This window comes from Anomaloglossus baeobatrachus, chromosome 3 (assembly GCF_048569485.1).
Source record: "Anomaloglossus baeobatrachus isolate aAnoBae1 chromosome 3, aAnoBae1.hap1, whole genome shotgun sequence".
Lineage (NCBI taxonomy): Eukaryota > Metazoa > Chordata > Amphibia > Anura > Aromobatidae > Anomaloglossus > Anomaloglossus baeobatrachus.
This window is the reverse complement of record NC_134355.1, coordinates 222,163,787-222,187,842: the sequence shown is the minus strand read 5'-3', so window position 1 is coordinate 222,187,842 and position 24,056 is coordinate 222,163,787. Positions and strand designations below refer to the sequence as shown.

The window sequence follows — 24,056 nt, the reverse complement described above, 5'->3', positions numbered from 1 at the left end:
AGGGTCGGCTTAGATGCCGAGAGGCCCTTACGCTGACCAGTGGTCAGCCAAAAGAAGGGTGCACCGCCTAAGAACAGCGGTGCGAGACACATAGATCCGGAGCGCCCGCACCAGATCCAGAGTATGCAACGCCTTTTCAAAGCGATGAACAGGAGCCGGACAAAAGGAAGGCAGGGAAATGCCCCGGTTAAGGTGGAAGCAGCAACCACCTTAGGGAGAAAAATCCGGAGTCGGACGGAGAACCACCTGGTCTTGATGAAAAACCAAAAAAGGGGTGACTCCGAAGAGAGTGCAGCCAAAACAAAGACTCTCTTGAGGGAAGTTATAGCCACTAGAAAGACCACTTTCTGTGAAAGACGAAACAAAGAAACCTCCCTAAGAGGCTCAAAGGGGGTTTCCGGAAGCCGTGAGGACCGGATTAAGGTCCCAGGGCTCCAAAGGCCGCAGGTAAGGCGGAATGATGTGAGATGCGCCCTGCATGAAGGAGCGCACCTGAGCCAGCCGGGCGATACGCCGCTGGCACAACACTGACAGAGCCGAGACCTGTCCCTTGAGGGAATTGAGGGATAGTCCTAGCTGCAGACCGGACTGTGGAAGGGACAGGAGGGTCGGCAAGGCAAAAAGGCCAAAGGATACTTCCGAGCTCGAGTCATAGTGGAGATGACTTCAGGAGGGATACCAGAAGTCGTCAAGATCCAGGACTCAAAAGCCACGCCGTCAATCTGAGAGCCGCAGGATTCTGGCGGAAAGACGGACCTCGTGAGAGAAGGTCTGGACAGTCCGGGAGATGCCATGGCACCTCTACGGACAGATGGAGCAGGACAGGGTACCAAGCTTGCCTGGGTCAGTCTGGAGTAATGAGAATGACCCGACGACCCTCCATTCTGATCTTGCGCAGGACTCTGGGCAAGAGCTAGAGGGTGAAACACGTAAGACAGACGAAGCTGGAACCAAAGTTGAACCAGTGCGTCTGCTGCAAAAGCCTGAGGATCGTGGAGCGAAGATCCACGTCCGGAGAGCCCTACTTGCGGCAGATTGACCGAAACACTTCCTGATGCAGAGCCCACTCGCCGCTGTCCACGGTTTGATGGCTGAGATAATCTGCCTCCCAGTTTTCCACGTCTGGGATGTGGATTGCGGATATGGTGGACTAGGAGTCCTCCGTCCACTGAAGAATGCGTTGAACCTCCAACATTGCCAGGCGGTTGAGTGTCCCGCCCTGGAGGTTGATGTAAGCAAACGCTGTCGCGTTGTCTGACTGGACTCGAATGTGCCTGGCCGCCAACAGATGGTGAAAGGCTTAGAGAGCTAGAAACACAGCTCTGATTTCCAGCACATTGATCCAGAGGGCTGATTCGGACAGAGTCCAAGTGCCCTGCGCTCCATGGTGGAGATATACTGCTCCCCAGCCGGATAGACTAGCATCCTGGTGAGGATCACCCGGGACGGGGCCAGGAAGGAACGTCCCTGAGACAGAGGGGCCGAAGCCACCACTGAAACGAGCCCCTGGTCTGTGGCGAAGCCACCACCCCGTGAAAGGAGGAAGTCCGCTTGTTTCAACAGCGGAAAATATCCAGCCGCAGAGGGCGCAGATGGAACTGGGCAAGGGAATCGCTTCTATTGACGCCACCATCTGATCCAGCACCTGTATTAGGTGCTGGAACGACGTCGACCGCCAGCGGAGGGACTGCTGTTTGACTAAGGGCAGCTTCACAAGTGCCGACAGAGTCTCGAATTGCGTCCCTGGGTACGTGAACTTCTGGGCCGAAGTCAGAGTGGACTTGGACAGAATGACAAGCCACCCGAATTGGTTAGAGTGGTGAGAGTGAGCGAGGCACTCCGCTAACAGTCTGCACTGGATGAAGCCCTGACTAGAAGGCCGTCCAGGACAAAAGGATCACTGCCAACCCCTAGAGGTGCAGGACTGCAATCACAGCTGCCCCGACCTTGAGAATACTCGAGGGGCCGTGGCTAACCCCAAGGGAAGAGCCACGAATTGGACCACTCCGATTGCAAAACGTAGCCAACGCTGGTGTGAAACTGCAATTGGCACATGCAGATAGGCATCTCTGATGTCGATGGATGCTAGGGAATCTCCTTGGGTCATTGATTGATCGCAGAGACTCCATGCGAAAATGCCGCACCTGAACATGCTTGAGAAGCTTGAGATCCAGGTCGGAAGGCACCGCCCTCTTCGGGAATTAGGAATAGGTTTAAGTAGAAATCTCAGAACCGTTCCCAGTCGGGAACCGGTACAATTACTCCATTGGCCTGCAAGAATGCCACGGCCTGTGAGAAGGCGGCGGGCTTGGAGCAGGGGGGAGTTGACAGAAAAAATCTGTTTGGCGGGCTGGATAGAATTCTATCCTGTAGCCGTGGGAGATGGTATCCCGCACCCACTGATCGGAGACGTGTTAAAACCATACGTCGCCAAAGTGGGAGAGCCTGCCACCGACCAAGGACGTTGCTGGCGTGGCCAGATAGCCAGGAGGAGGCTGACTTAGTGGCAGCAGCTCCTGCGTTCTTCTGAGGACGCAGCTTCGTGCGCCAGCTGGGTTTACGATCCTTGGCTGAGGTAGTGGACGAGGCCGGGGGCTTAGAGAACGATCAGATGGAGGAACGAAAGGAACGAAACCTCGACTGATTCCTGTCCTGGACAGGTTTCCTGGTTTAGGTTTGTGGCATGGAAGAACTCTTCCCGCCAAGAGCTTCCTTAATAATCTCATCCAGTTGTTCCCGAATAGTCTGGTCCCAGCAAAAGGGAGCCCAGCGAGGAACTTCTTTAGAAGCATCTGCCTTCCACTCTCGAAGCCACAGGAGCCTGCGGATAGCGAGGAAATTAGCCGAGGCCACCGCAGTGCGGTGAGAGTCTCCAGCATGGCAGACATGGCATAGGATGGAAAGACTGAAGTCTGGAAGTTAAGGCAACCATTTCGGGCATAGAGTCCCTGTGAGGGAATGCATCTCCTCTAGAGAAGCAGAGATGGCTTTGAAAGCCCGCACTGCTGCAAAAGATGGGGAGAACGAGGCCCCTGCCGCCTCCATACAGATTTGGCCAGAAGGACAACCTGGCGGACAGCAAAACCTTAAGTGAGGTGCCATCAGCCTCTGATACAACGGTCCGGGCTGAGAGTCTAAACACCGGAGGGTCCACCTTTGGTGAATGAGCCCACTCCTTGACCACCTCTGGTGGAAAGGGAAAACTGTCATCAGAACCACGCTTTGGGAAGCGTTTGTCAGAGCAGACCCTGGGCTTGGTCACAGTGGCCTGAAAACTGGAGTGGTTAAAGAACACACTCCTTGTTCTCTTAGGCAAGGTAAATTGGTGCCTTTTTGCCAGAGAGGGTTGCTCCTCTGATACTGGCGGATTAAGGTCCAGTACAGAATTAATGTACAGTGGGATCCTTAGAGAGGTGCCGTCAGCCACTGATACAACTATCCGGGCTGAAAGGCTAGACACCGGAGGGTACACCCTTGGTGAATGAGCCCACTCCTTGACCACCTCTGGTGGAAGGGGGAAACAGTCATCAGAACCATGCTTTGGGAGCGTCTGTCAGGACAGGCTCTGGGCTTGGTCACAGTGGGCTGAAAACTGGAGTGGTTAAAGAACACACTCCTTGTTCTCTTTAAGGTATACTGATGCCTTTATGCCAGAGGGGGATGCTCCCCTGATACAGGCGGATTGAGGTCCAGTACAAATATAATGGACGCAATCAAATCATTAGCATCTGCATCACCTTCGGACTGATCATGGTACATGAAGTAGCGTCCGAGCCCCTAGCAAAGACATCCTCCTCGTCCTGTGAGTCAGCTCGTGAATCAGAGCTGCGGGACGGGGAAGGACAGGGGACCCTGCGTCTCCATTTTAGGGAGACCAGATGAAGAGTCCTCTGTGAGCTTTGCTGAGCGAGCCGTAGTAGCAGAAGCGCCCTGAGAAGGGGGCTAATGCATGCTCAGCAGAGTCTGATGAGCCTCCAGGCTGAGGGACCACTGTGTTTATGTGCTCGGTACAGGCAGTACGAGTCTACATGCAGTGCATATTAAGAACAGCCTTGCAGCCTTGCTCTGATGTGAGACATGCTGCAGAAGTGGGGGCTCTGTCCAGAATGACCCCCAGCAGAGTATATAAACAGAGTATATAAGCAGCTGCACAACCGGAGGTTGTGGCTTGCCAGACCGTTTAACATACATCTCTGTGCCCTCCAGTTCCCCAGCCCAGGCCCCCATTTGTCACAATGTGGTATCTCTGTGCCTATGCAGACATTGAGAACGCTGATAAAATGGCGACCGGAGCGAGGAGAGGGGGCGGGGCCTACTCTGAGAGCGGGCAAATGAGGTATACAGGGGAGGGAATCTTTCCTCAGTGAGGAGTGTCCGTTCCCTGTGCTGAACAGCCGCTGGGCGGAGCCGCACTGTCCCTCTGCATGACACATGCAAGGGCAGTGAAATCGAAACTAGGCCTCAGGCGAAGCCGGGGCCTAGATTTAAACATGCGGCCAGCGTGCAGGCACCATCGGCGCGGTTCTCCAGGGAAGGGACATGCCGGGAGTCCAGATTGGACCCGCTTTTCTTCCAAATCTTTGAAATCAAAAAAATCAAAAATCAAAAATCAGAGAATGCATGCATGTGTGTGACCTCCTGAACACAAAGCATTGAAATTGGCTAGGACTGGCTACCAGGGGGTGTATATGCTAGGAGGGAGGAGCTACATGTTTGAGTGTAGTACTTTGTGTGTCCTCCGGAGGCAGAAGCTATACACCCATGGTCTGGGTCTCCCATAAGGAACGATGAAGAAAGTGAATATATCCCTCACATCTTTGTAAATAATTTATTATATCTTTTCCTGAGATAGCACTGAAGATATGACACTTTGATACAATGTAAAGTAGTCAGTGTACAGCTTGTATAAAACAGTGTAAATTTGGTATCGGCTAAATAACTCAACATACAGCTGTTAATGTCTTAACTGCTGGCAAAAAAAGTGAGTAAACCTCTAAGCGAAAATATATCAATTATGCTGAAAGTGTCAATATTTTGTGTGTCATCCATTATTTTCAGGCACTGCCTTAACTCTCTTGGTCATAGAGTTGACTAGAATTTCACAGGAACCATTGGAATCCTTTTCCACTCCTCCATGACAACATCATTGAGCTGGCGGATGCTAGAAATGTTGCACTCCTCCACCTCCCATTTTAGGATGCCCCACAGATGCTCAATAGGGTTTGGGTCTGAAGACATGCTTGTCCAGTATCCGATGTTTCTTTAGCAAGGCCATGGTCATCTTGAAAGTGTGTTTGGGGTCATTATGTTGGACTATGAAGGAAGTAGATCATGCCCTGTTTAAGTATGTCAAAGTACATGCTGGCATTCATAGTTACCTCAATGAACTGTTGCTCCACACAGGCGGCCGCACTCATGCAGCTCCAAACCATTACAGTCCCACCATGAGACACACTTGTCTTTGTACTTCTCACCTAATTGCCATCACACACGCTTAACACCATCTAACCACATAAATGTATCTTGTCTCATCAGACCACAGGACATGGTTCCAATAATCCATGTCCGTAGTCTGCTTGACTTTAGCAAATTGTTTGGAGGCTTTCTTGTTCTTTAGTAAAGGCTTCCTTCTTGGCCATGCAGACCAATTTGATGCAGTGTGCGGTGTATGGTCTGAGCACTGACAGGCTGTAACCCCACTCCTTTAAATTCTGCAACAATGCTGGCAGCACTCATAAGTCTATTTTGAAAAGATAAGCTCTAGATATGAAGCTCAGCATGTATACTCAACTTCTTTGGTCGACCATGCGGAGGCCTGTTATGAGTGGAACCTGTCTTGTTAAACCACTATATGGTCTTTGGTCATCATGCTGCAGCTCAGATTCAGGGTGTTGTCAATCATCTTTTAGTCTAGGCTATAGTACATAGAGCAACAATTCTTTTTTCAGATAATCAGAGAATCCTTTGCCTTGAGAAGCCATGAGGAACTTCCTGTGACTAAAATGAGAATATGTGAATGATACCACCAAATGTAACGCACCTACTCCCAATTAACATCTGAGACCTTATAATGAGTCACATGACACAGGAAAGGGAAAGTAACTAACTGGATTTAGCCATTTTTACTTGGGGGTGTACTCACTTTTGTTGCCAGCAGTTTTCAAATGAATGGCTGTAATCCAGTGTAAGAAAGAAAGCGGCAGCTCACTCGGGAGATGGCAGGAAAATCTTTATTCTGCTATAGCAGACATAAGCACGGGAACAGTCGGGGGTAGAGAGGGGAATGCAGTGACGGGAGACGGACAACAGCCGTTTCGCGCTGTGGATAGCGCTTTGACAAGTCCTAGTCTGTGCAATCAGCTGAGCATTCTTATCAGTCATCACAGCTGACGTAGTGACGTTAAAAAGCAACAACATGCTGCCTGGTACGTAACATTAACAAAACTGCAACATGAACATACAATATAGATACAGGATATGCATATGCATTCTGCTCTCTATTACAGATCAAAAAATTTCATATATGATATATTATTTCTGCAGAATGAAATAATTTTTCGCAGCCTAAATAGTAACAACAAACGAAAAAGGAAGGGATCAGCTAAGCAAAGAGGAGAATTCCATTTAAAAGGAAAGGATATTCTCTTTTGCCTGCTCCTTTTCCTCCTGGTATAAAATATATTTTTTTCAACAAAGACTATTGTGTACATGGGAGAGATTATAAAACTTAGTTTAATCGATATCTAGTATGCTATCATATTATGAAAAATGATTATTAAAATTATTATAAAAAATACATTATCACTGGGCAGAACATTTATATATAGGACTCCCATTTGTTCCGATTTATTGTGCTGCCCATTTATATACATAGATTTATTATTGATGTTAAACATTATAGATATCATATCAGAAAAAATATTTTTTTTTAATTATAATTCTGGTGATATTTAAGGATATTGCGCACTATAGACAAGATTACGGTAATATACCTGGAGGAGAAAGGGGGGGGCAGGAGCAAATAGGAATGCAGTATGATGAATAACAAAATTAATTGTTTGAAATGTAAGAGTGTCTGCGAACTATATTAAGAATTATTCCAAACTGGAGGAGTACATGAGTTATCAGCCGTGACTCTTTTTGCAATAATAACTTATGAGTATCTCCTCCTTTTCCTGAAGGAGTCACTCTGAGTAAGCTAGCAAATCTGAGAACCTCCTGGTTCCCTGCATGATGCTCTTAGGGTATGTGCGCACGTGTGCGTATTAGGCTACATGCGCACGCTGCTTTTTTTCCTGCTTTTTTGCTGCTTTTTTGGCTGCAGTTTTGTCAGCATAACTTTGACATCTGACTTCCCAGCAAAGTCTATGAGAAGTCAGATTTGTCATGCGCACACTGCAGTTTATTTGTCAGCGTTTTTTTTGTCAAAAGTTTGTGACAAAAAAAATGCACCATGTTCATTCTTTCCTGCGTTTTTGTCAACATTTGTCACCCATTGAAATCAATGAGGACATCAAAAACGCAGGAAAAAATGCATGCTATCAAAAGTGGTGCATTTTACCTGCGTTTTACCTGCGTTTTTGCTAGCAAAAACGCAGGTGATTTGTCAGGAAGTGAGGTCAGGCAAGAGGAAAACCCATTTTCCATGCTAAATAGTGTAGGAGCAGTACTTTGGAGTGCAGAAGACATGACCTGGTATCAACGTATGCAGATTAATGTGAGGAAGCTGATTGAATTGGTAAGTATATTTCCACTGATAGTCCCGTGCTCCCCGACGTACCACTGTACCCAGCGTGCACGCACAGGGGAGATTATGGATCCCTCTCGCTGCCGCTGCCGCCGCCAGTCCCCAGTCCCGTCCTCCACGTGCTCCCCGGCGTACCGCTGTCCCCAGCGTGCATGCACAGGGGAGATTATGGATCCCTCTCACTGCCGCCGCCAGTCCCCAGTCCGGTGCTCCCCGGCGTACCGCTGTCCCCAGCGTGCACGCACAGTGGAGATGATGGATCCCTCTCGCCGCCGCCGGTCCCGTCCTCCACGTGCTCCCCGACGTACCGCTGTCCCCAGCGTGCACGCACAGGAGAGATGATGTGGAGGATGGGACTATCATCAGCAGCGGCGGCGAAAGAGGAGAAAATGTTTTCAGCTGACAGTCACCCCTCCCCCTCTCGCTGCTCCATGCAGCAAATGAGGTGAGTATCGCGATCAGATGAGCTGTCACTGAGGTTAATCGCGGCCACCGCTGGATTCAGCGGTGGCCGCGGGTAACCTCAGTGACAGCAGCTGATCGCCGGCTGTCTTCATGAGCTGCATGGAGGAGACCGGAGCGGCGGTGTCTGCTGCTTCTCCGGTCACCTGCATGTAGCAGAGCTGGATGCGACGCTGGAGTCCGTGGATTACGCCGGACATGGAGGGTTTTTCGGGGTTAATAAATTGGTAATGAGGGAATGTGTTTGTGTTTTTTATTTCTAATAAAGGATTTTTTTCGGGTGTGTGTTTATTTACTGTAATTTAAAGATTAATCATGGAAGGTGTCTCATAGACCCCTGACATGATTAATCTAGGACTTATTGGCAGCTATGGGCTGCCAATAACTCCTTATTACCCCGATTTGCCAACGCACCAGGGCAAATCGGGAAGAGCCGGGTACAGTCCCAGATCTGTCGCATATAATATATGCGGCAATTCTGGGCGGCTGCTGACTGATATTGTTAGGGTGGGGGGCTCCCCATAACGTGGAGCTCCCCATCCTGAGAATACCAGCCTTCACCCGTATGGCTTTATCTGGCTGGCATTAAAATTGGGGGGGGCCGCACGCCGTTTTTTCTAATTATTTATTTATTTCTATGTGCCATAGTGACACATCCACCGGCTGCTGTGATTGGGTGCAGTGAGACACCTGTCATTCAGGGTGGGGGCGTGTCTCACTGCAACCAATCATAGGCGCCGGTGGGCGGCTAAAGTAGGGAATACAAGATTGAATAATGAGCGGCCGGCTTTTTCAAATTAGAAAAAGCCGCCGGAGCAGTGTGAACGCCGTGCAGCGGCAGTGATCGGGGATCGGTGAGTATGAGAGAGGGGGAGACACTTCAGTCACTCGGGGGATTAGTGGTCACTGGTGAATCCTTCACAGGTGACCGCTAATCAGTACACGGCACAGACAGAGCCACAGCATGACAATGAAGTCGGGTGAAGTTCACCCGAGTTCATTCTCATCCCGCTACTCTGTCTGCTGACATTTATAAACGACATTTTGTATCACACACGCACCATTTCTCATGGACAACAAAACCACACATCCGTGCAAGGAACCTTTTATTTGGACGCCCATAGGCTAACATTATGTCCGTGTGTGCGTGCTCCGTCCCAAAAACGAACATGCTTTCGTGCCAAACAGAGCAAAATATGTGGGACGCACACGAACACACGGAAGATCAAATAACACGCATGTGTGCCTTTAAACATATAAAAACATATGTGCACGTTTGGTCGTATCTCCGGTATGTACGGAAACAGACCAAACATGCACGTTTTAAAGGGAACCTGTCATCAGAAATTTGGCTTTCAACCTAAATGTTTCCCCCTCTGCAGCTCGTGGGCTGCATTCTAGTAAGGTTTCTATACTTTTTGTGCCCCCTTTTAAACCAAAATAAATACTTTATAAAACTGTACCTTTCGGTTTGAAAATCTTGTAAATAGTCCATGGGGGCGGGCCGTGTGGCATCCGTTGCTGTATCTTACGCCGTCCCCCATGCTGCAAATCATCCCTCAGAACGCCGCCCACTGCGCCCGAGGTCCCGTGCACGCCGAGACACCTGGTAACGTGGTCGCACACACGAGAGTATGGGCGGGCACTTGCAATGCAATCACAGCGCCGCCCATACTCTCATGCCTGCGACCACGTCACTAGGTGTCCCGGCGTGCACGGGACCTCGGGCGCAGTGGGCGGCGTTCTGAGGGATGATTTGCAGCATGGGGGACGGCGTAAGATACAGCAACGGACGCCACACGGCCCGCCCCCATGGAAGATTTACAAGATTTTCAAACCGAAAGGTACAGTTTTATAAAGTATTTATTTTGGTTTAAAAGGGGGCACAAAAAGTATAGAAACCTTACTAGAATGCAGCCCACCAGCTGCATAGGGGGAAACTTTTAGGTTGAAAGCCAAATTTCTGATGACAGGTTCCCTTTAAACGGATGTGAGTTGCAGGCCTCAAATAAACTAAACACTATTGCGTTAAAAAAGTTTGAAGAGTGCGGTGAACTTTTATTACATGCAACCAATCATAGGCGCCGGTGGGTGGGTGAATAAGGGAAAATGTGATGAAATAATGAGCGGCCGGCATTTTCAAAAGAGGAGAAGCCGACAGAGCAGTGTGACAACCATGCAGCGCCACGCCCGTGATTGATGAGTATCGACTGACTGACAGAGATACTATTTACACACAGTCTGGGCATGCCCAAAAACGAAACCGGCTTCCGGCATATGATCCGGCGTCCATAGGCTCCCATTATAAAACACCGCACCAGATCCGTATTTTTGCCGGGTACAAAAACGTTCACCTCAATGTTCCATCTGGCCGCCGGACAAGCAAATTTTGCCGGATCCGGCGAGAGCCAGATGGTATGCAAGGCCATCCGGCGCTAATAGAAGTCTATGGGGGAAAAACACATCTGGCGTCAACAGACGCCGGATGCGTTTTTCCTGTTTCTTCCGGATTGCGCCTGATGGCAAAAAACTGTTGTGTGTACGCAGCCTAACCTGTGCGTGCACAATGGGGCCAGTGGTACTTCAGGGATCACACGTGGAGGATGGTGCCGGGCTTGCTGCATCAGGGCGAATGTGGGCTGGTATTTTTAGGATGACGGGGGCACTAGCAACATGGGCCTCCTTTTTCTTCCCCTTCTATATATCTTCACTCTCTTATTTTTTTTAATGTAAAAATTTGGTCAGGGCAAAACATTGCTACATCTTCTGTGATTTTCTCTATCCTTTTGTAGGTTGAGAGCATGCCCCCAATATGGGATTCTTCTTTGCCTGAATTTAGCGACCGCTTGAAAAGACATGCATGCTGGACTGCGATTTGTCGCGAACTCTATCCACGGTGGGATGAGGTAGACGCAACTTTGCAAGATCAAATTGGTAACGTTTGCTTGTAGAAATATGTAAACTACTTGATAGCCATTTTGTTTTTGTATTTTTCACAATGTTTTGACATACATTACTTGTTTTCAATAAATTTATTTTTTTTCAATTTCCATTACAGATAAGGATGTTCGTAAGCGATGGCGGTCTGTCCGTGACCGATTTCATAAACATGAACAGGAGGCCAGCCGTAGTGGAACCTCACCCAGAAAGAATTTTATATATCATAACGAACTACAATTTACTCTTACTAGTCGCTCACTAAGGGCGTAAGTTTTTAGCGCTTTCACACCACCACTTAAAAAGAAACATATTTAATGATTATCTTTAACATTTTTATTTTATCTATCCACAGGACAGAAGGAAATATACCACAACCTGAGAACGCCAACATGGAGGCCTCGGCAGATAGTGTGGAGTTCTCTACACAAAATGATCCTGACAGTTTGCACGAAAATATGTCCATTTGTTCAACAGCTGCTGAACCCTCTTCAGTCGCTGGTCCCTCTACCGCCACTGCTGCCTCTACCGCCACTGCTGCCTCTACCGCCACTGCTGCCTCTACCGCCACTGCTGCCTCTACTGCGTGTTCAATCCCATTTCATCCTTTGGCCCGGAGAAGAAAAGGAAAACAAACCAAACCATCCGGAGAGGAAGATGACATGTTGACATCACAAGCCATCCATTTGATACAAAATACATCCAAAGAAGACAAGTATGATCACTTCGGATGCAGTATGGCAAGTAGAATTAGAGAAATGCCCAAGAGCGCACAAGCAGCATTCATGACAGCATGCTGCGCCATGTTTGAAGCTTTTGAATCTTTTTCAGAACATCCAACTGGTACAGAAATTGATTCAGCCATAAAAAATGTATTTATTGCACGCCAGAGACCACCTCCACAACAGCAGCCACCACCTCCACAACAACAGCCACCACCTCCACAACAACAGCCACCACCTCCACAACAACAGCCACACAGCATGCAATATTCACAGCCACACTATTATAATCGGCAAGTCTATGAGTATGGACCAAGCCACCATTACATAGCCATGACACCCAGCACGGGAGCCCCGCAGGGCCAAGCCGGTGAGGCAGCGAATGTTATCCAGAGCCCTGGACAAAGTGTGTCCCATATGACTGCCCCATCCACCATCCCAGAAAATGTGCCTGGTCTCTATTCACACGACTTATACAGCTTGTGAAGAGATTTTTTTGGGGTATTGTTATTTTGTTTGTTTATGTAGTCAAGATCAAACCCTTAACGAACGGGGGCAGTTTTATTACCTTCCTTCGGTCATAGTAAAGGGAACCTGTCATGTGTAATATGCACCTAGTACCACGAGCAGTTCTGGGTGCATATTGCTAATCCAAGTCTAAACTGTCCCTGTATATACTAGAATAGATAGAGATCTTTAGAAAAAGTCTTTCAAAGATCTTTTATCATATGCCAGTGAGCGAGGGGTCCAGTCCTCTGGACGTTAGCTCCTTTGCTAGTCGCCCCGACTAGCATGTTAGTATGTCCCTGTGGGTGTACTAACATGCTAATGAATGCGCAGCGTCAGAGGATGATCTCACTCACCTCTCCACTGCCATAACATCTGACGGAGGATTTCCGCTCAGTGTACATGACCACGGAGATTTGGTCACGCACACTACTAGTTTACTTTTAAGCCAAGACGCATACACCCGCTTCATAGTGCGCGTGACCCAAACTCACAGCTCATGCGGAGTGAGCCAAAATTCCACCTCGAACGCAATTGCAGCGAAGAGAGGTGAGAGATTATCCTGTGACGCTGCACATTAATTAGCATGTTAGGTCACCCACAGGGACGCACTAAAATGCTAATAGGGGTGACTAGCCAGGGGAACTAATGCCCAGGGTGCTAGCCCCCTCGCTCATTAGCATACGATAAAAGATCTTAATTAAAAACTTTTTATTTATCCCAGTGTATACAGGGATGGTTAGGCAGGGATTAGCAATATGCACCCAGAACTGCTCGTGGTGCCGGGTGTATTTTGCACCTGAGAGGTTCCCTTTTATACATAGCTGCTGCTGCAATCAAAACGTAGCAATAGCTCAAAAATGTTAACATTAAAAAAAATGTGACCTAAATTAAAAAAATAAATTAACATCAATGAGCCAGAGAGTTTGAAATATAAGAACAGTACAGATAGTTTAAATTGGCGCAAAATGTACGCCACCTTTTTGGAGAAAGTTCTGAATGTTTTTTTTTTTAACACATTACATAAAAGTAAACATTCATGTTTAGGGTCTATGATCTCACACAGATCTCTGGCATCACAACATCACATCAGTTTAACGATATAATGAACAAATTGAAAAAAATTCTCAAAAACAAGAGTGCTATCACACTGTTTTGGAAATGTTTCCTCATATGGAATTTGTTAGCAGTTTTCTATCATAATATATGTTAAAACTCATAGTTGCATTTAAAAATACCGCTGGTTCTGCAAAAAAAAAAAAAATCCCTCACATGACCAGATTCACTGAAAATTTAAAAAATGTATGTCTCTCGGAAGAAAAATGGAGAAAAAAATGGGAAAGCGGCAAATAAAATGGTCCTGACGGGATTTAGTTATTTTAACGGTTATTATACCTACAAATAAAATTTGTTTTCCAGAATTTTCAGTTGCTGTTGTGTGAATATGTTTGTAAGCCACTTTGACAAGACACATAAATTAATTAAAACACTTTTTTAATTACCAAACAATAAATTAGATGGATATGATCCAAGTGATAAACATAAAAATGCAGTGGTGACCAAACAAAAAAAAAAAGTGGTCCACTGGTCTCTGCTGGTTAGGACATCACCGAGACTTTTCAATTGTGGTCCACTGGTCTCTGCTGGTTAGGACATCACCGAGACTTTTCAATTGTGGTCCACTGGTCTCTGCTGGTTAGGACATCACCTAGACTTTTCAATTGTGGTCCACTGGTTTCTGCTGGTTAGGACATCACCGTGACTTTTCAATTGTGGTCCACTGGTCTCTGCTGGTTAGGCTGCACATTACCGACACAGGAGTATTGCCAGTGCACGGCACCTTCAGGACTCATGAAGTAGTCAGCGTAGGTATCTCTCACACATACAGCGGTGCTTGATGGCCGTCCTTGATGGACGTTCATCACAGGATGTAATGCTGGCTGCTGTGTCTCCTCAACTACCTCTGAGCAGGATGCACGACAATAGTTATGGAGAACACAGCATGCTTTAATAACCGCGTCAACAGTTGCTGTTTCTAACTGTATAGGTGTGTGAAATACCCTCCACTGACTAGTCATGATTCCGAAGGTGCACTCCACATATCTGCGTGCACGACTCAGCCGATAATTAAAAATCCTCCGCCGGGGATTCAGTCCTCTCCGTGGGTATGGGCGCAGCAGGTTAGGCAGTAAAGGAAATGCCTCATCCGATACCATCACAAAGGGGACTGGATCTGTGGAACCCGGCAAAGGTCGTGGGGCTGGGAGCGTTCCGCAATCTTGAAGAATTTGCAGACCAATTTGTGATGTTCTCAACACCCGAGAATCCCCTGTACTGCCATAAGCACCAACGTCGATGGCTATAAACTTGTAATGTGCATCAGCCACCGCCATAAGGACCACGGAGAAATACTTCTTATAATTAAAGAAGCGTGATCCTGAATGTGGTGGCTGCTGAACTCTTACGTGTTTGCCATCAACGGCACCTAAGCAGTTTGGGAAGTTGGCCACAGTCTGAAAGCCTGCTGCGACTTGCAGCCAAGTCTCCTCGGTTGGGGAAGGCATCACAATGGGCTGCAACTTCTGCCAGATCACGCTGCATGTGCACCTCACAATTTCGGAAATGGTGGATATACCAACTCGAAATTGAAGGTGCAGGGATGCATAGCTCTCTCCTGTGGCCAAAAATCTGCAAAATAGAAGAAAAGACAGTTAGAAAAAAAGGCTAATTTCAAAAACATATACAATGCATGGTGTCTACATGTCTTATTTGTATAAAATAAGCAAATATACTGTATTATAATTCATGTTAACCCAATACAGGTGCATAATTACTCATACGTATTTTAATACATAGGTTTTTTTTTTTTTTTTTTTTAAATAAATGTAAAAAGCCAATTTCATATATACTTACCGCAAGGTAATGAGCAGCCTTTCCTCAGCAGAGATTGCCTTTCGCATTATCGTGTTTGAATATGTCAGACAAGGTGACAGCATCGGCAACAATCGATCAAACTCCTCAATTGTAAGGCGACAAAATCCAATGAATTTATCTGGATATCTACCGCAAAAAAAAAACCTAATATTAATACACACATACATAGATACATCAAGACAGTAATGTAGAAAGGCTGTGTGTTAAATAAAAATATATGTCATGGAACGTTATAGACTACTAAATGGTGGACCGATTCTAACGCATTGGGTATTCTAGAATTTACTGTGTAGTTAAAGTATGATTTTTGTTGTGTAGTTGCCAAGTGTTTGTGTAGGACGCTGTATATGTTCTGGGTGTTGTCTGGGTGTGGGGGGGTGTGAGAGCGGTGTTTGTGTTGCGTTGTGTATGTTGCGTTGTTTTTGGAGTGCTGTGTGTCTGAGGTGATGTGTGTGTTGCACGGTTTGTGTGTGTATGGGTGTGTGTGTGGGTGCATGTGTGTTTTGGGGAGGTATATTTTGTGCAGTGTGTGTGTGTGTGTGTTGCGCGGTGAGTGCGTATATTTGTGTGTGCCATGGTGTTTGTGTGTTGGGTGTTGTGTGTGTGCGATGTTGTCTGTGTGTTTGGGTGTCTGTGTAGGGCGGTGTTTGTGGTTCCCAGTGTGTGGGTGTTGTGCAGTGCGTGTGTGACAGTATGTGTTTTGAGGGGAGGTGTGCACCCCCATCGTGCTCCATCACCCATGCTGCGCACTCCCCATCGTGCTTCATCTCCCATGCTGCGCACCACCCATCATGCTCCATCCTCCATGCTGCGCACCACTCAGAGAGGAGTATAAAAGGAGGAGTAGTCATGGGGAGAGAGGAGTATAATAGGAGGAGTAGTCCTGGGAGGAGAGGAGTATAATAGGTGGAGTAGTCCTGGGGGGAGAGGAGTATAATAGGAAGAGTAGTCCTGGGGGGAGAGGAGTATAATAGGAAGAGTAGTCCTGGGGGGAGAGGAGTATAATAGGAGGAGTAGTCCTGCGGGGAGAGGAGTATAATAGGAGGAGTAGTCCTGGGGGGAGAGGAGTATAATAGGAGGAGTAGTCCTGGGGAGAGAGGACTATAATAGGTGGAGTAGTGCTGGGGGGGGGGGAGGACTATAATAGGTGGAGTAGTCCTGGGGGGGAGGTGTATAGGCGCCCAATGTGTGCGGGGGGCGGGGCCGAGCTACCAAAGTGTGCAGGGGGTGGGGCTGAGTGGCCAATGCGTGCGGGTGGCGGGGCCGGGCGGAGCAGACAATGCGACGGTTGTCACTAATAACGCAAATTTGGAGCAAGACAGACATACAGAATAAGGCAATTATATATATAGATGTTTTGTGGTGATAAAATATTTTGTTTACATAAAACCGGCTAATAAATTGTGTAGGAAACGCCTCCAGTATTCTACACCACTATTTATGGATAATAAAAAGACATACAGAGACACTGGGTACTAGATACATCAGAGTGGCTATTTGGTTAAATACACTGGTTAACTTACCTCCGTAAATCTCTATACAACACATAAAAATGTCCTTTCTCCTCTCGTTCCATTACTAATGGATGAATCCACATTTTCTTCCGTATTGCCTTTACAAAAAAAAAGTTTAATGCACAAAAGATCAAAACAATCAAAAAATACATTATTTTTAAAGAAAATGCTTACCTGTTGGCGTCTGCGACGACGCAATAACATCAATAATACAATTAATAAAAGGTTTCGATATGGCCTGCGGAGCGTTACTGGAGTATTGCTGGGCATTTTCTCCCTGTTATATTCCACACAGTTTGCTTCCAAAATGGTGAATGAGGTGGAAGAGGTAGAAGAAGGAAATGACATCAACTTTTTTTTTCTTCAATTCAACAAGCTTTATGGGCTTGTTTGAACTGAAAAAATACATGAAACAATTGTTGACAAAACTGCAGCCAAAAACGCACCAAAAAAGCAGCAAAAACGCACCAAAAAAGCACCTACATTTTTTGTGACATTTCCAGGCTCTCTCTGACACGGTGCAGTTTTGGCTGCAGTTTTGGCTGCAGTTTGTGAACACGAAAAAGAAGCAGCGTGCGCATGTAGCCTTACATGCAGTTACGCTGCGTTCTGCACCGCAGCGTAACTGCATGCGTCCTGCGTCCCCTGCACAATCTATGGTGATTGTGCAGGGGCCGTGCGCACGTGCATGTTAGAACGCAGCGATTCGGCTGCTTGCCGAATCGCTGCGTTCTAAGAAGTGACATGTCACTTCTTCCGTGCGTTCTGCATGCTGTCTATAGGGAGAGGCAGTATGCAGAGCGCACAAATCTGCTGGCACCATGCGCTTCAGAACGCAGCTTTTCAGCTGCGCTCTGAAGGGCACATTTTCGGTGCGGTGCAGAGCGCACACGTGCGCACATAGCCTTACGTATACCTGGAGGAGAAAGAAGGGGCAGGGGGAAATAGGAATGGAGTATGATGAATAACAAAATTGTATGTGTTATGGCCCAAAACAATGTATGCAAGCAGAAGCTAATAAACACCTGAGCGATACGTCCACATATTTAAAATTAATGTTCGATCCAACAAATAAATGTAAAGAAAAATTGCGCAGTTTTCTAAAAGTCACAGAATGCTTTCGGTCTAAAGAGCAAGGAAATTGCTTCCCATACATCCATCTTCACCACACTGGTATTGCATACCAAAAATTCATAAAAATATTAAAACACCTCCTGGCCGTCCCATAATCTCTAGTATAGGCTTTGAACCACTGTCACAATATCTAGATTGGTTATTGAATCAACTTTTGCAGGAAATTCCTGCATTCATCAGAGATACCAACATGTTTGTCGATACACTGGATACGTTTGTTTGGCCAAATAATTTTTACCTTACATCCATAGACATAGAAAGTCTGTATACGAGAATTCCCCAAAACCAGGGCATACAGATAATAAAATAACTCCTCTTGAGTTTGAACATAGAGTATGATTCCATCAGTTTTATACAGGAAGCAGAATTATAATTAAAAAAAATATTTTTGTTGATATGATATCTATAATGTTTATCATCAATAATAAATATATGTATATAAATGGGCAGCACAATAAATTGGAACAAATGGGTTTCCTGTATATAAATGTTCTGCCCAGTGATAGATGTATTTTTTATAAAAATAATTTTAATAATACATTTTTCATAATATGATAGCATACTAGATATCGATTAAACGGAATTTTATAATCTCTCCCAGGTACACAATAGTCTGTTGAAAAAAATATATTTTATACCAGGAGGAAAAGGAGCAGGCAAAAGAGAATGTCCTTTCCTTTTAAATGGAATTCTCCTCTTTGCTTAGCTGATCCCTTCCTTTTTCGTTTGTTGTTACTATTTAGGCTGCGAAAAATTATTTCATTCTGCAGAAATAATATAACATATATGAAATATTTTTGATCGGTAAAAGAGAGCAGAATGAATATGCATGTCCTGTATCTATATTGTATGTTCATGTTGCAGTTTTGTTAATGTTTCGTACCAGGCAGCATGTTGTTGCTTTTTAACGTCACTATGTCAGCTGGGATGACTCATAAGAACGCTCAGCTGATTGCACAGACTAGGACTTGTCAAAGCGCTATCCACAGCGTGAAACGGCTGTTGTCCGTCTCCCATCCCTGCATTCCCCTCTCTCCCCCCAACTGTTCCCGTGCTTATGTCTGCTATAGCAGAATAAAGATTTTCCTGCCGTCTCCCGAGTGAGCTGCCGCTTTCTTTCTTACACTGGATTTTGGACAATGGAATCTTGATTACGTTGCTTGCAGAGCACCACTCAGTACGGCAGTACAAGCCTTGGAACAGCTAAGTCCTGGGACAGCTGATCGCTGTTTAACTGTGAGTACGGCTCCACAAGACAGCCCTGCGCTGCAGTGCCCGACTTTCTGTCTTATCTTATATGAATGGCTGTGTGATGAGTTATTTAGAGGGCACACCACATTCACACTGTTATGTAAGCTGTACATTGACTACTTTACATTGTATAAAAAGTATCATATCTTCAGTGTTCTCCCATGAAAATATTTGCAAAAATGTGAGGGGTGTATTCACTTTCATGATATACTGTAGGTTAGTAATGCTCAATATGCCACTAGATTAATTTCTTGAAAGGTCTAGTTTCCAAACTGGGGTCACTTGTGTTTGTTTTTGCTGTTTAGCATATTCGGGTTTCTCCAAATGCAACTTGGCACTCACAATCTATTCCAGACAAATATATGCTCTAAACCTCAAACAGCGCTCTTTCCTTACCGAGCCCTGTCTTGTGCTCAAAAAGCAGTTTTAACCACATTTGGGATATTGCATTTGCGATAAATTGTGTAACAAATATTGGAATCCGTTTTGGCCTATTATCCATTATGAAAATTACAAATTTGGGGATAAAAACATTTTAGCAGAAAAAAAAATAATCATTTTCGTTTTTACTTCACTATTTTAAAATGTTCTGTAAAGCATGTATGGGTTCAATGTGCGTAAAGCATGTATGGGTTCAATGTGCTCAACACACCCCTAGATGAATTTCTTGATGGGTCTAGTTTTCAAAATGGGGTCACTTGTGAGGGTTTCTGCTGTTTTGGTATCTCAGCGGCTCTCCAAATGAGACATGGTGACTATAATGCCGAATTTACACTACAAATACCAAATGTTACGTCTTCCCTTCTGATCCTTGCCATTTGTCTAAACAGAATTTTTTTACTACATGTGGGGTACTGCCGCACTTAAGAGAAAGTGGGTAACAAATTGTGTGGTCCACTATTTCCTACTACCTCTTGACAAGGTGAAAAATGTGAGGCTAACATTTGTGAAAAATATTAAAATTTAAATATGACAAGCTAATGTTATAAATTTCTGTGCAGTACCTGTAGGTTAAAATGTTCATTATACCCCTGGATAACATCCATGAAGGGTGTAGGTTCTAATATGGGGTCACTTGTGGGGGGGGGGGGGTTCTGCTGTTTAGTCACCTTAGGGACTCTGCAAATGCAAAATGGTGCCCACAATCTAATTCAACCAAATTTTTGTTCCAAAATTCAAATGGTCCTCCTTTAATTCTGAGTTCTGTCATTTGTCCAAACAGATTTCTGACTGACCACATGTGGAGTATCAGTGCACTCAGAAGAAAATGGATTAGAAGTTGTGGGGTCTATGCTACAGCATCTCTGAGGCAAAAGCAAGATTTTAGAGGAAAAATTACAAATTTTGCTTTGAATTAATTTCTGTGTAGCACCTGAAAAGTTAAAAAGTTAATGGACAGCAATTTTGAAGTATCTGAGGTGTTCAGTTTTTTAAATGGTATTACTTTTTGGGAGTTTCCAGTATATAGGCCCCTCGTAGACCATTTCAATTTGTATAGAAACAATGTTTTGTAAATTTCTTAAAACTAATACTAAACATTCGCCCATTCTAGCAAAATAAAATAAACGCATGAAAAATTATGCAGATGTAGACATATGGGAAATGTTCAGTCATTATTTAGTAAAACATGGCAACTGGTTTAAGAATATGACATCATACAGTACATAGAAGGGCACAATTTTAAGATTCTCAGCAAAGGAACTTTTTTTTTTTTTTTTTACACATCACCCCAAGTGAGGTTCAAAAACACATCAAAGTAGGAGTTTAATTGGTTTTACAAATCACATAAGTGAATTAATAACCTATTTTACACAACAGTATATTGGGCAGTATTTGTAAGCCAAAGCCAGGAAAAGAACCTAAAGACACACAGATGGAAATACAGATTTGTGAAAGTGGGCTTAAAATGTTTCATTACCATTATCTTCAGATGCATCTTCTGGATTACTTTCGCTATCTGCTTCATATCCTTCTTGTTCTCCAAAATTGTGAAACTTGCAACTGCGTATTTCTTCTGGTTCTTGAGAAATATCTCCATGCTGTAAAGCCAACTCTTCAGTCTTCTGTACCTACCAGAAGTAAACCATATTTAAAATTAATCTCTATAGCATAATCTACATTTCTCACAGCTGTGCAAGCTTTAGTGCAAAGCTGCCTGTGGACCAACCACAAGAAATGCAAGGGTCAAGTTATTATTAGTGATGAGCAGACTTGCAGATAGCCGGGACCGGCGGGTCCCAGTTACCTGGTTTTTAAAATCCTGTTCTGGGCCGGGTGTCGGTCCCCATATAAGTCTATGGGAACCAGAATCCAGTGATTAAAAATGTTGGTAGAAGGAATAGAGGATAGGAGCAAGTGTGCTGTACTTACCAAGTTAACGGTGGCTGTACACTGCTTCCACGCAGCCCATTTCTTTCCAGGGCAAAGCATTAGCCTTCATTGCATATGCATGGCTTTCCCCACCCACCGGCATTTGTGATTGGTTGCAGTCAAACATGCCGCCACTCTGAAAGCGTTTGACACTTCCCATCACAGGCTCTATGTGCATCTATCGTGGTATAAAAATATATAAATAAATAAAAAATTTGTCGTAGGGTCCTCCCACATTTTAGGATACCCAGCACAGATTAAGCCCACGACTAATTAATTTAAAAAAACTGGCGTGTAGTCCCCACCAATTTTGATACCAAACCACGATAAAGCCCGAAGGCTGGGGGCTGGTATTCTCAGACTGGGGAGGCCCATGGTTATTAGGCCCCCCCAGTCTAAAAATAGCAGCCTGAAGCCGCCCAGGATTGTCGCATCTATAAGATGCGACAAGCCTTGCACTTTACCCAGCTCTTTTTGATTGCCCTGGAGCAGTGGGCTAATAACAGCCCACAGCTGCCACTAAGCCTTATATTAGTGATGCGAGTAGTCTATGAGACCACCCCCATTACTAATCGGAAAGTGAAAGTAAATAAACACAAATACTGAAAAAATCCTTTATTTGGAATAAAATACAAAAAAACACCCCCTTTCACCACTATATTAACCCCAAAAGACCCCTGCAGGTTCGACGTAATCCAAGCGAGGACTCAGGAAGATTTAGCTCTGCTACATTGGAAATTACAGCGCCCTATCATGGAACATTCTCTGCCTGCAAGAACAGCGTGCGGACATGTTCCATCATCGGACACTGTAATTTCAGATGCAGCAGAGCTGAATCGTCGTGGGACCTCGTGTGGATTACATTGGACCTGGCAGGGGTATTTTGGGATTAATAACATTGTGTAAGAGGGTGGTTTTTTTTGTATTTTATTCCAAATAAATAATTTTTTCGGTGCTTGTGTTTATTTCTTTTCACTTACAGAGTAGTAATGGGGGGTCTCATAGGTGCCTTCCATTACTAATCTAGGGTTTAGTGGCAGCTGTGGGCTGTTAATAATGCCTCATTACCCAGATTTCCACCCCACCAAAGCAATTGAGAAAAGCTGGGTAAAGCACCGGGCTTGTCACAAATAACGGATGCGACAAGCCCGGGCGGCTGCAGGCTGATATTTTTAGGCTGGGGGCGGCCTAATACCATGGACCTCCCCAGTCTGAGAAAACCAGCCCCAGGCTGTCAGGCTTTATCTTGACTGGGTATCAAAATTGGGGGGACCACACGACAGTTTTTTTTAAAAAAAAAAATTTATATATAAAAAAAGCCACATGCGTTTTTTATTATTTTGACATTCAGACAAGATAAGCACGCAGCTTGGGGCTGCAGCACATAGCTATATGCTTTATCGGTGCTCGATATAATAATGGGGTGGGGGTCTACGCCTATTATTTTGTTTATTTTTATACCATGATAGTGACTCGCAGGCATCGCCTGTGGTTGGTTGCATTCAGATGCTGTCGCACATGCTGGGAGTGCATCTAACTGCAACCAATCACAGACGACAGGACTGCCGGTGGTCGGGGAGAGCAGTGCATATGCATGAGCTTAATGCACAACCCTGGAAAAAGAATGAGAGGCTGCAGGAGCAGTTACTCTGCTGCGCCGAGCCTTGGTACGTTAAAGCGCTTGCTTCAATGTTGTTTTTTTTATTTTTCCTTTTTTTTTTTTTTTTTTTTTTTAATTGCACGATTGCTGGATCTGGATCAAAACCCGGAATCCCGGGCCCAGCACTCAGGTAAGTTTGAAACCACGCGGATCTGGACTTTTACAGTCAAAGTCCACCCGTCACTAGTTATTAGATATAGTTTTGTTAGTTTAACTTCATTGTCAGTGTCTTACCCTGAATTTAATAAGGGGCCATGTGCCTGTCTAGCATTTTTTTACAAAGACACACAAATGTTTCCTATTAACACTGAAAAAGTATAATAAAAAATACAGTCATCATATTCATTTTACTATTACACTGGTCAACACAAAAAAATCATCAGCAAAGGTAATATGTCTGTTTTATGGAGTTTGATGTGCTGATTGCAAAAATATGCTTAGTTTTGCAATATCACAAAGTTTCTGAGATAGATATTTGTGTTATTACATTATTTCTGTATTTTCAAGGTATGTTGGGCCCCTCATGTGATATGCTTAAAGGGAACCTGTCACTAGAAGTTTCGCTATAAAACTAAAAGAATCCCCTTCTGCAGCTCCTGTGCTGCATTCTAGAAAGGTTAATCTTCCTACTGGCCACCCTTTCAGACCTAGATAAACACTTTATAAAATCTTACCTTTTGGTATGCTAATAAGCTTTGCTGGCCACGGTGGTGGGCTGTATTGCGTCCGTTATTCCCCCCTCCTGTCGCTGTTTGCCGTCCCCCAGTGTTGATTGACATAGATGAGGCAGGTGCCCTCATGTTACTCAGTACTCCTGA

At 45.1% G+C, this 24,056-nt stretch overlaps 1 protein-coding gene across 6 annotated transcripts in view; it reads right to left on the bottom strand.

Annotated features, from left to right (window-relative positions):
• Positions 1–24,056, bottom strand: part of LYST (lysosomal trafficking regulator) — a 1,763,279-nt gene that overhangs the window by 1,419,621 nt on the left and 319,602 nt on the right. For all 6 annotated transcript variants that reach the window (XR_012751618.1, XM_075339737.1, XM_075339736.1 and 3 more), the window contains exon 7: positions 21,127–21,277. Coding sequence is in view for 5 of the 6 variants with exons in the window: in XM_075339737.1 (XP_075195852.1) it covers positions 21,127–21,277 (151 nt within the window). In the remaining variant the exon portion in view is untranslated. The remainder of the gene's footprint in view (positions 1–21,126; positions 21,278–24,056) is intronic.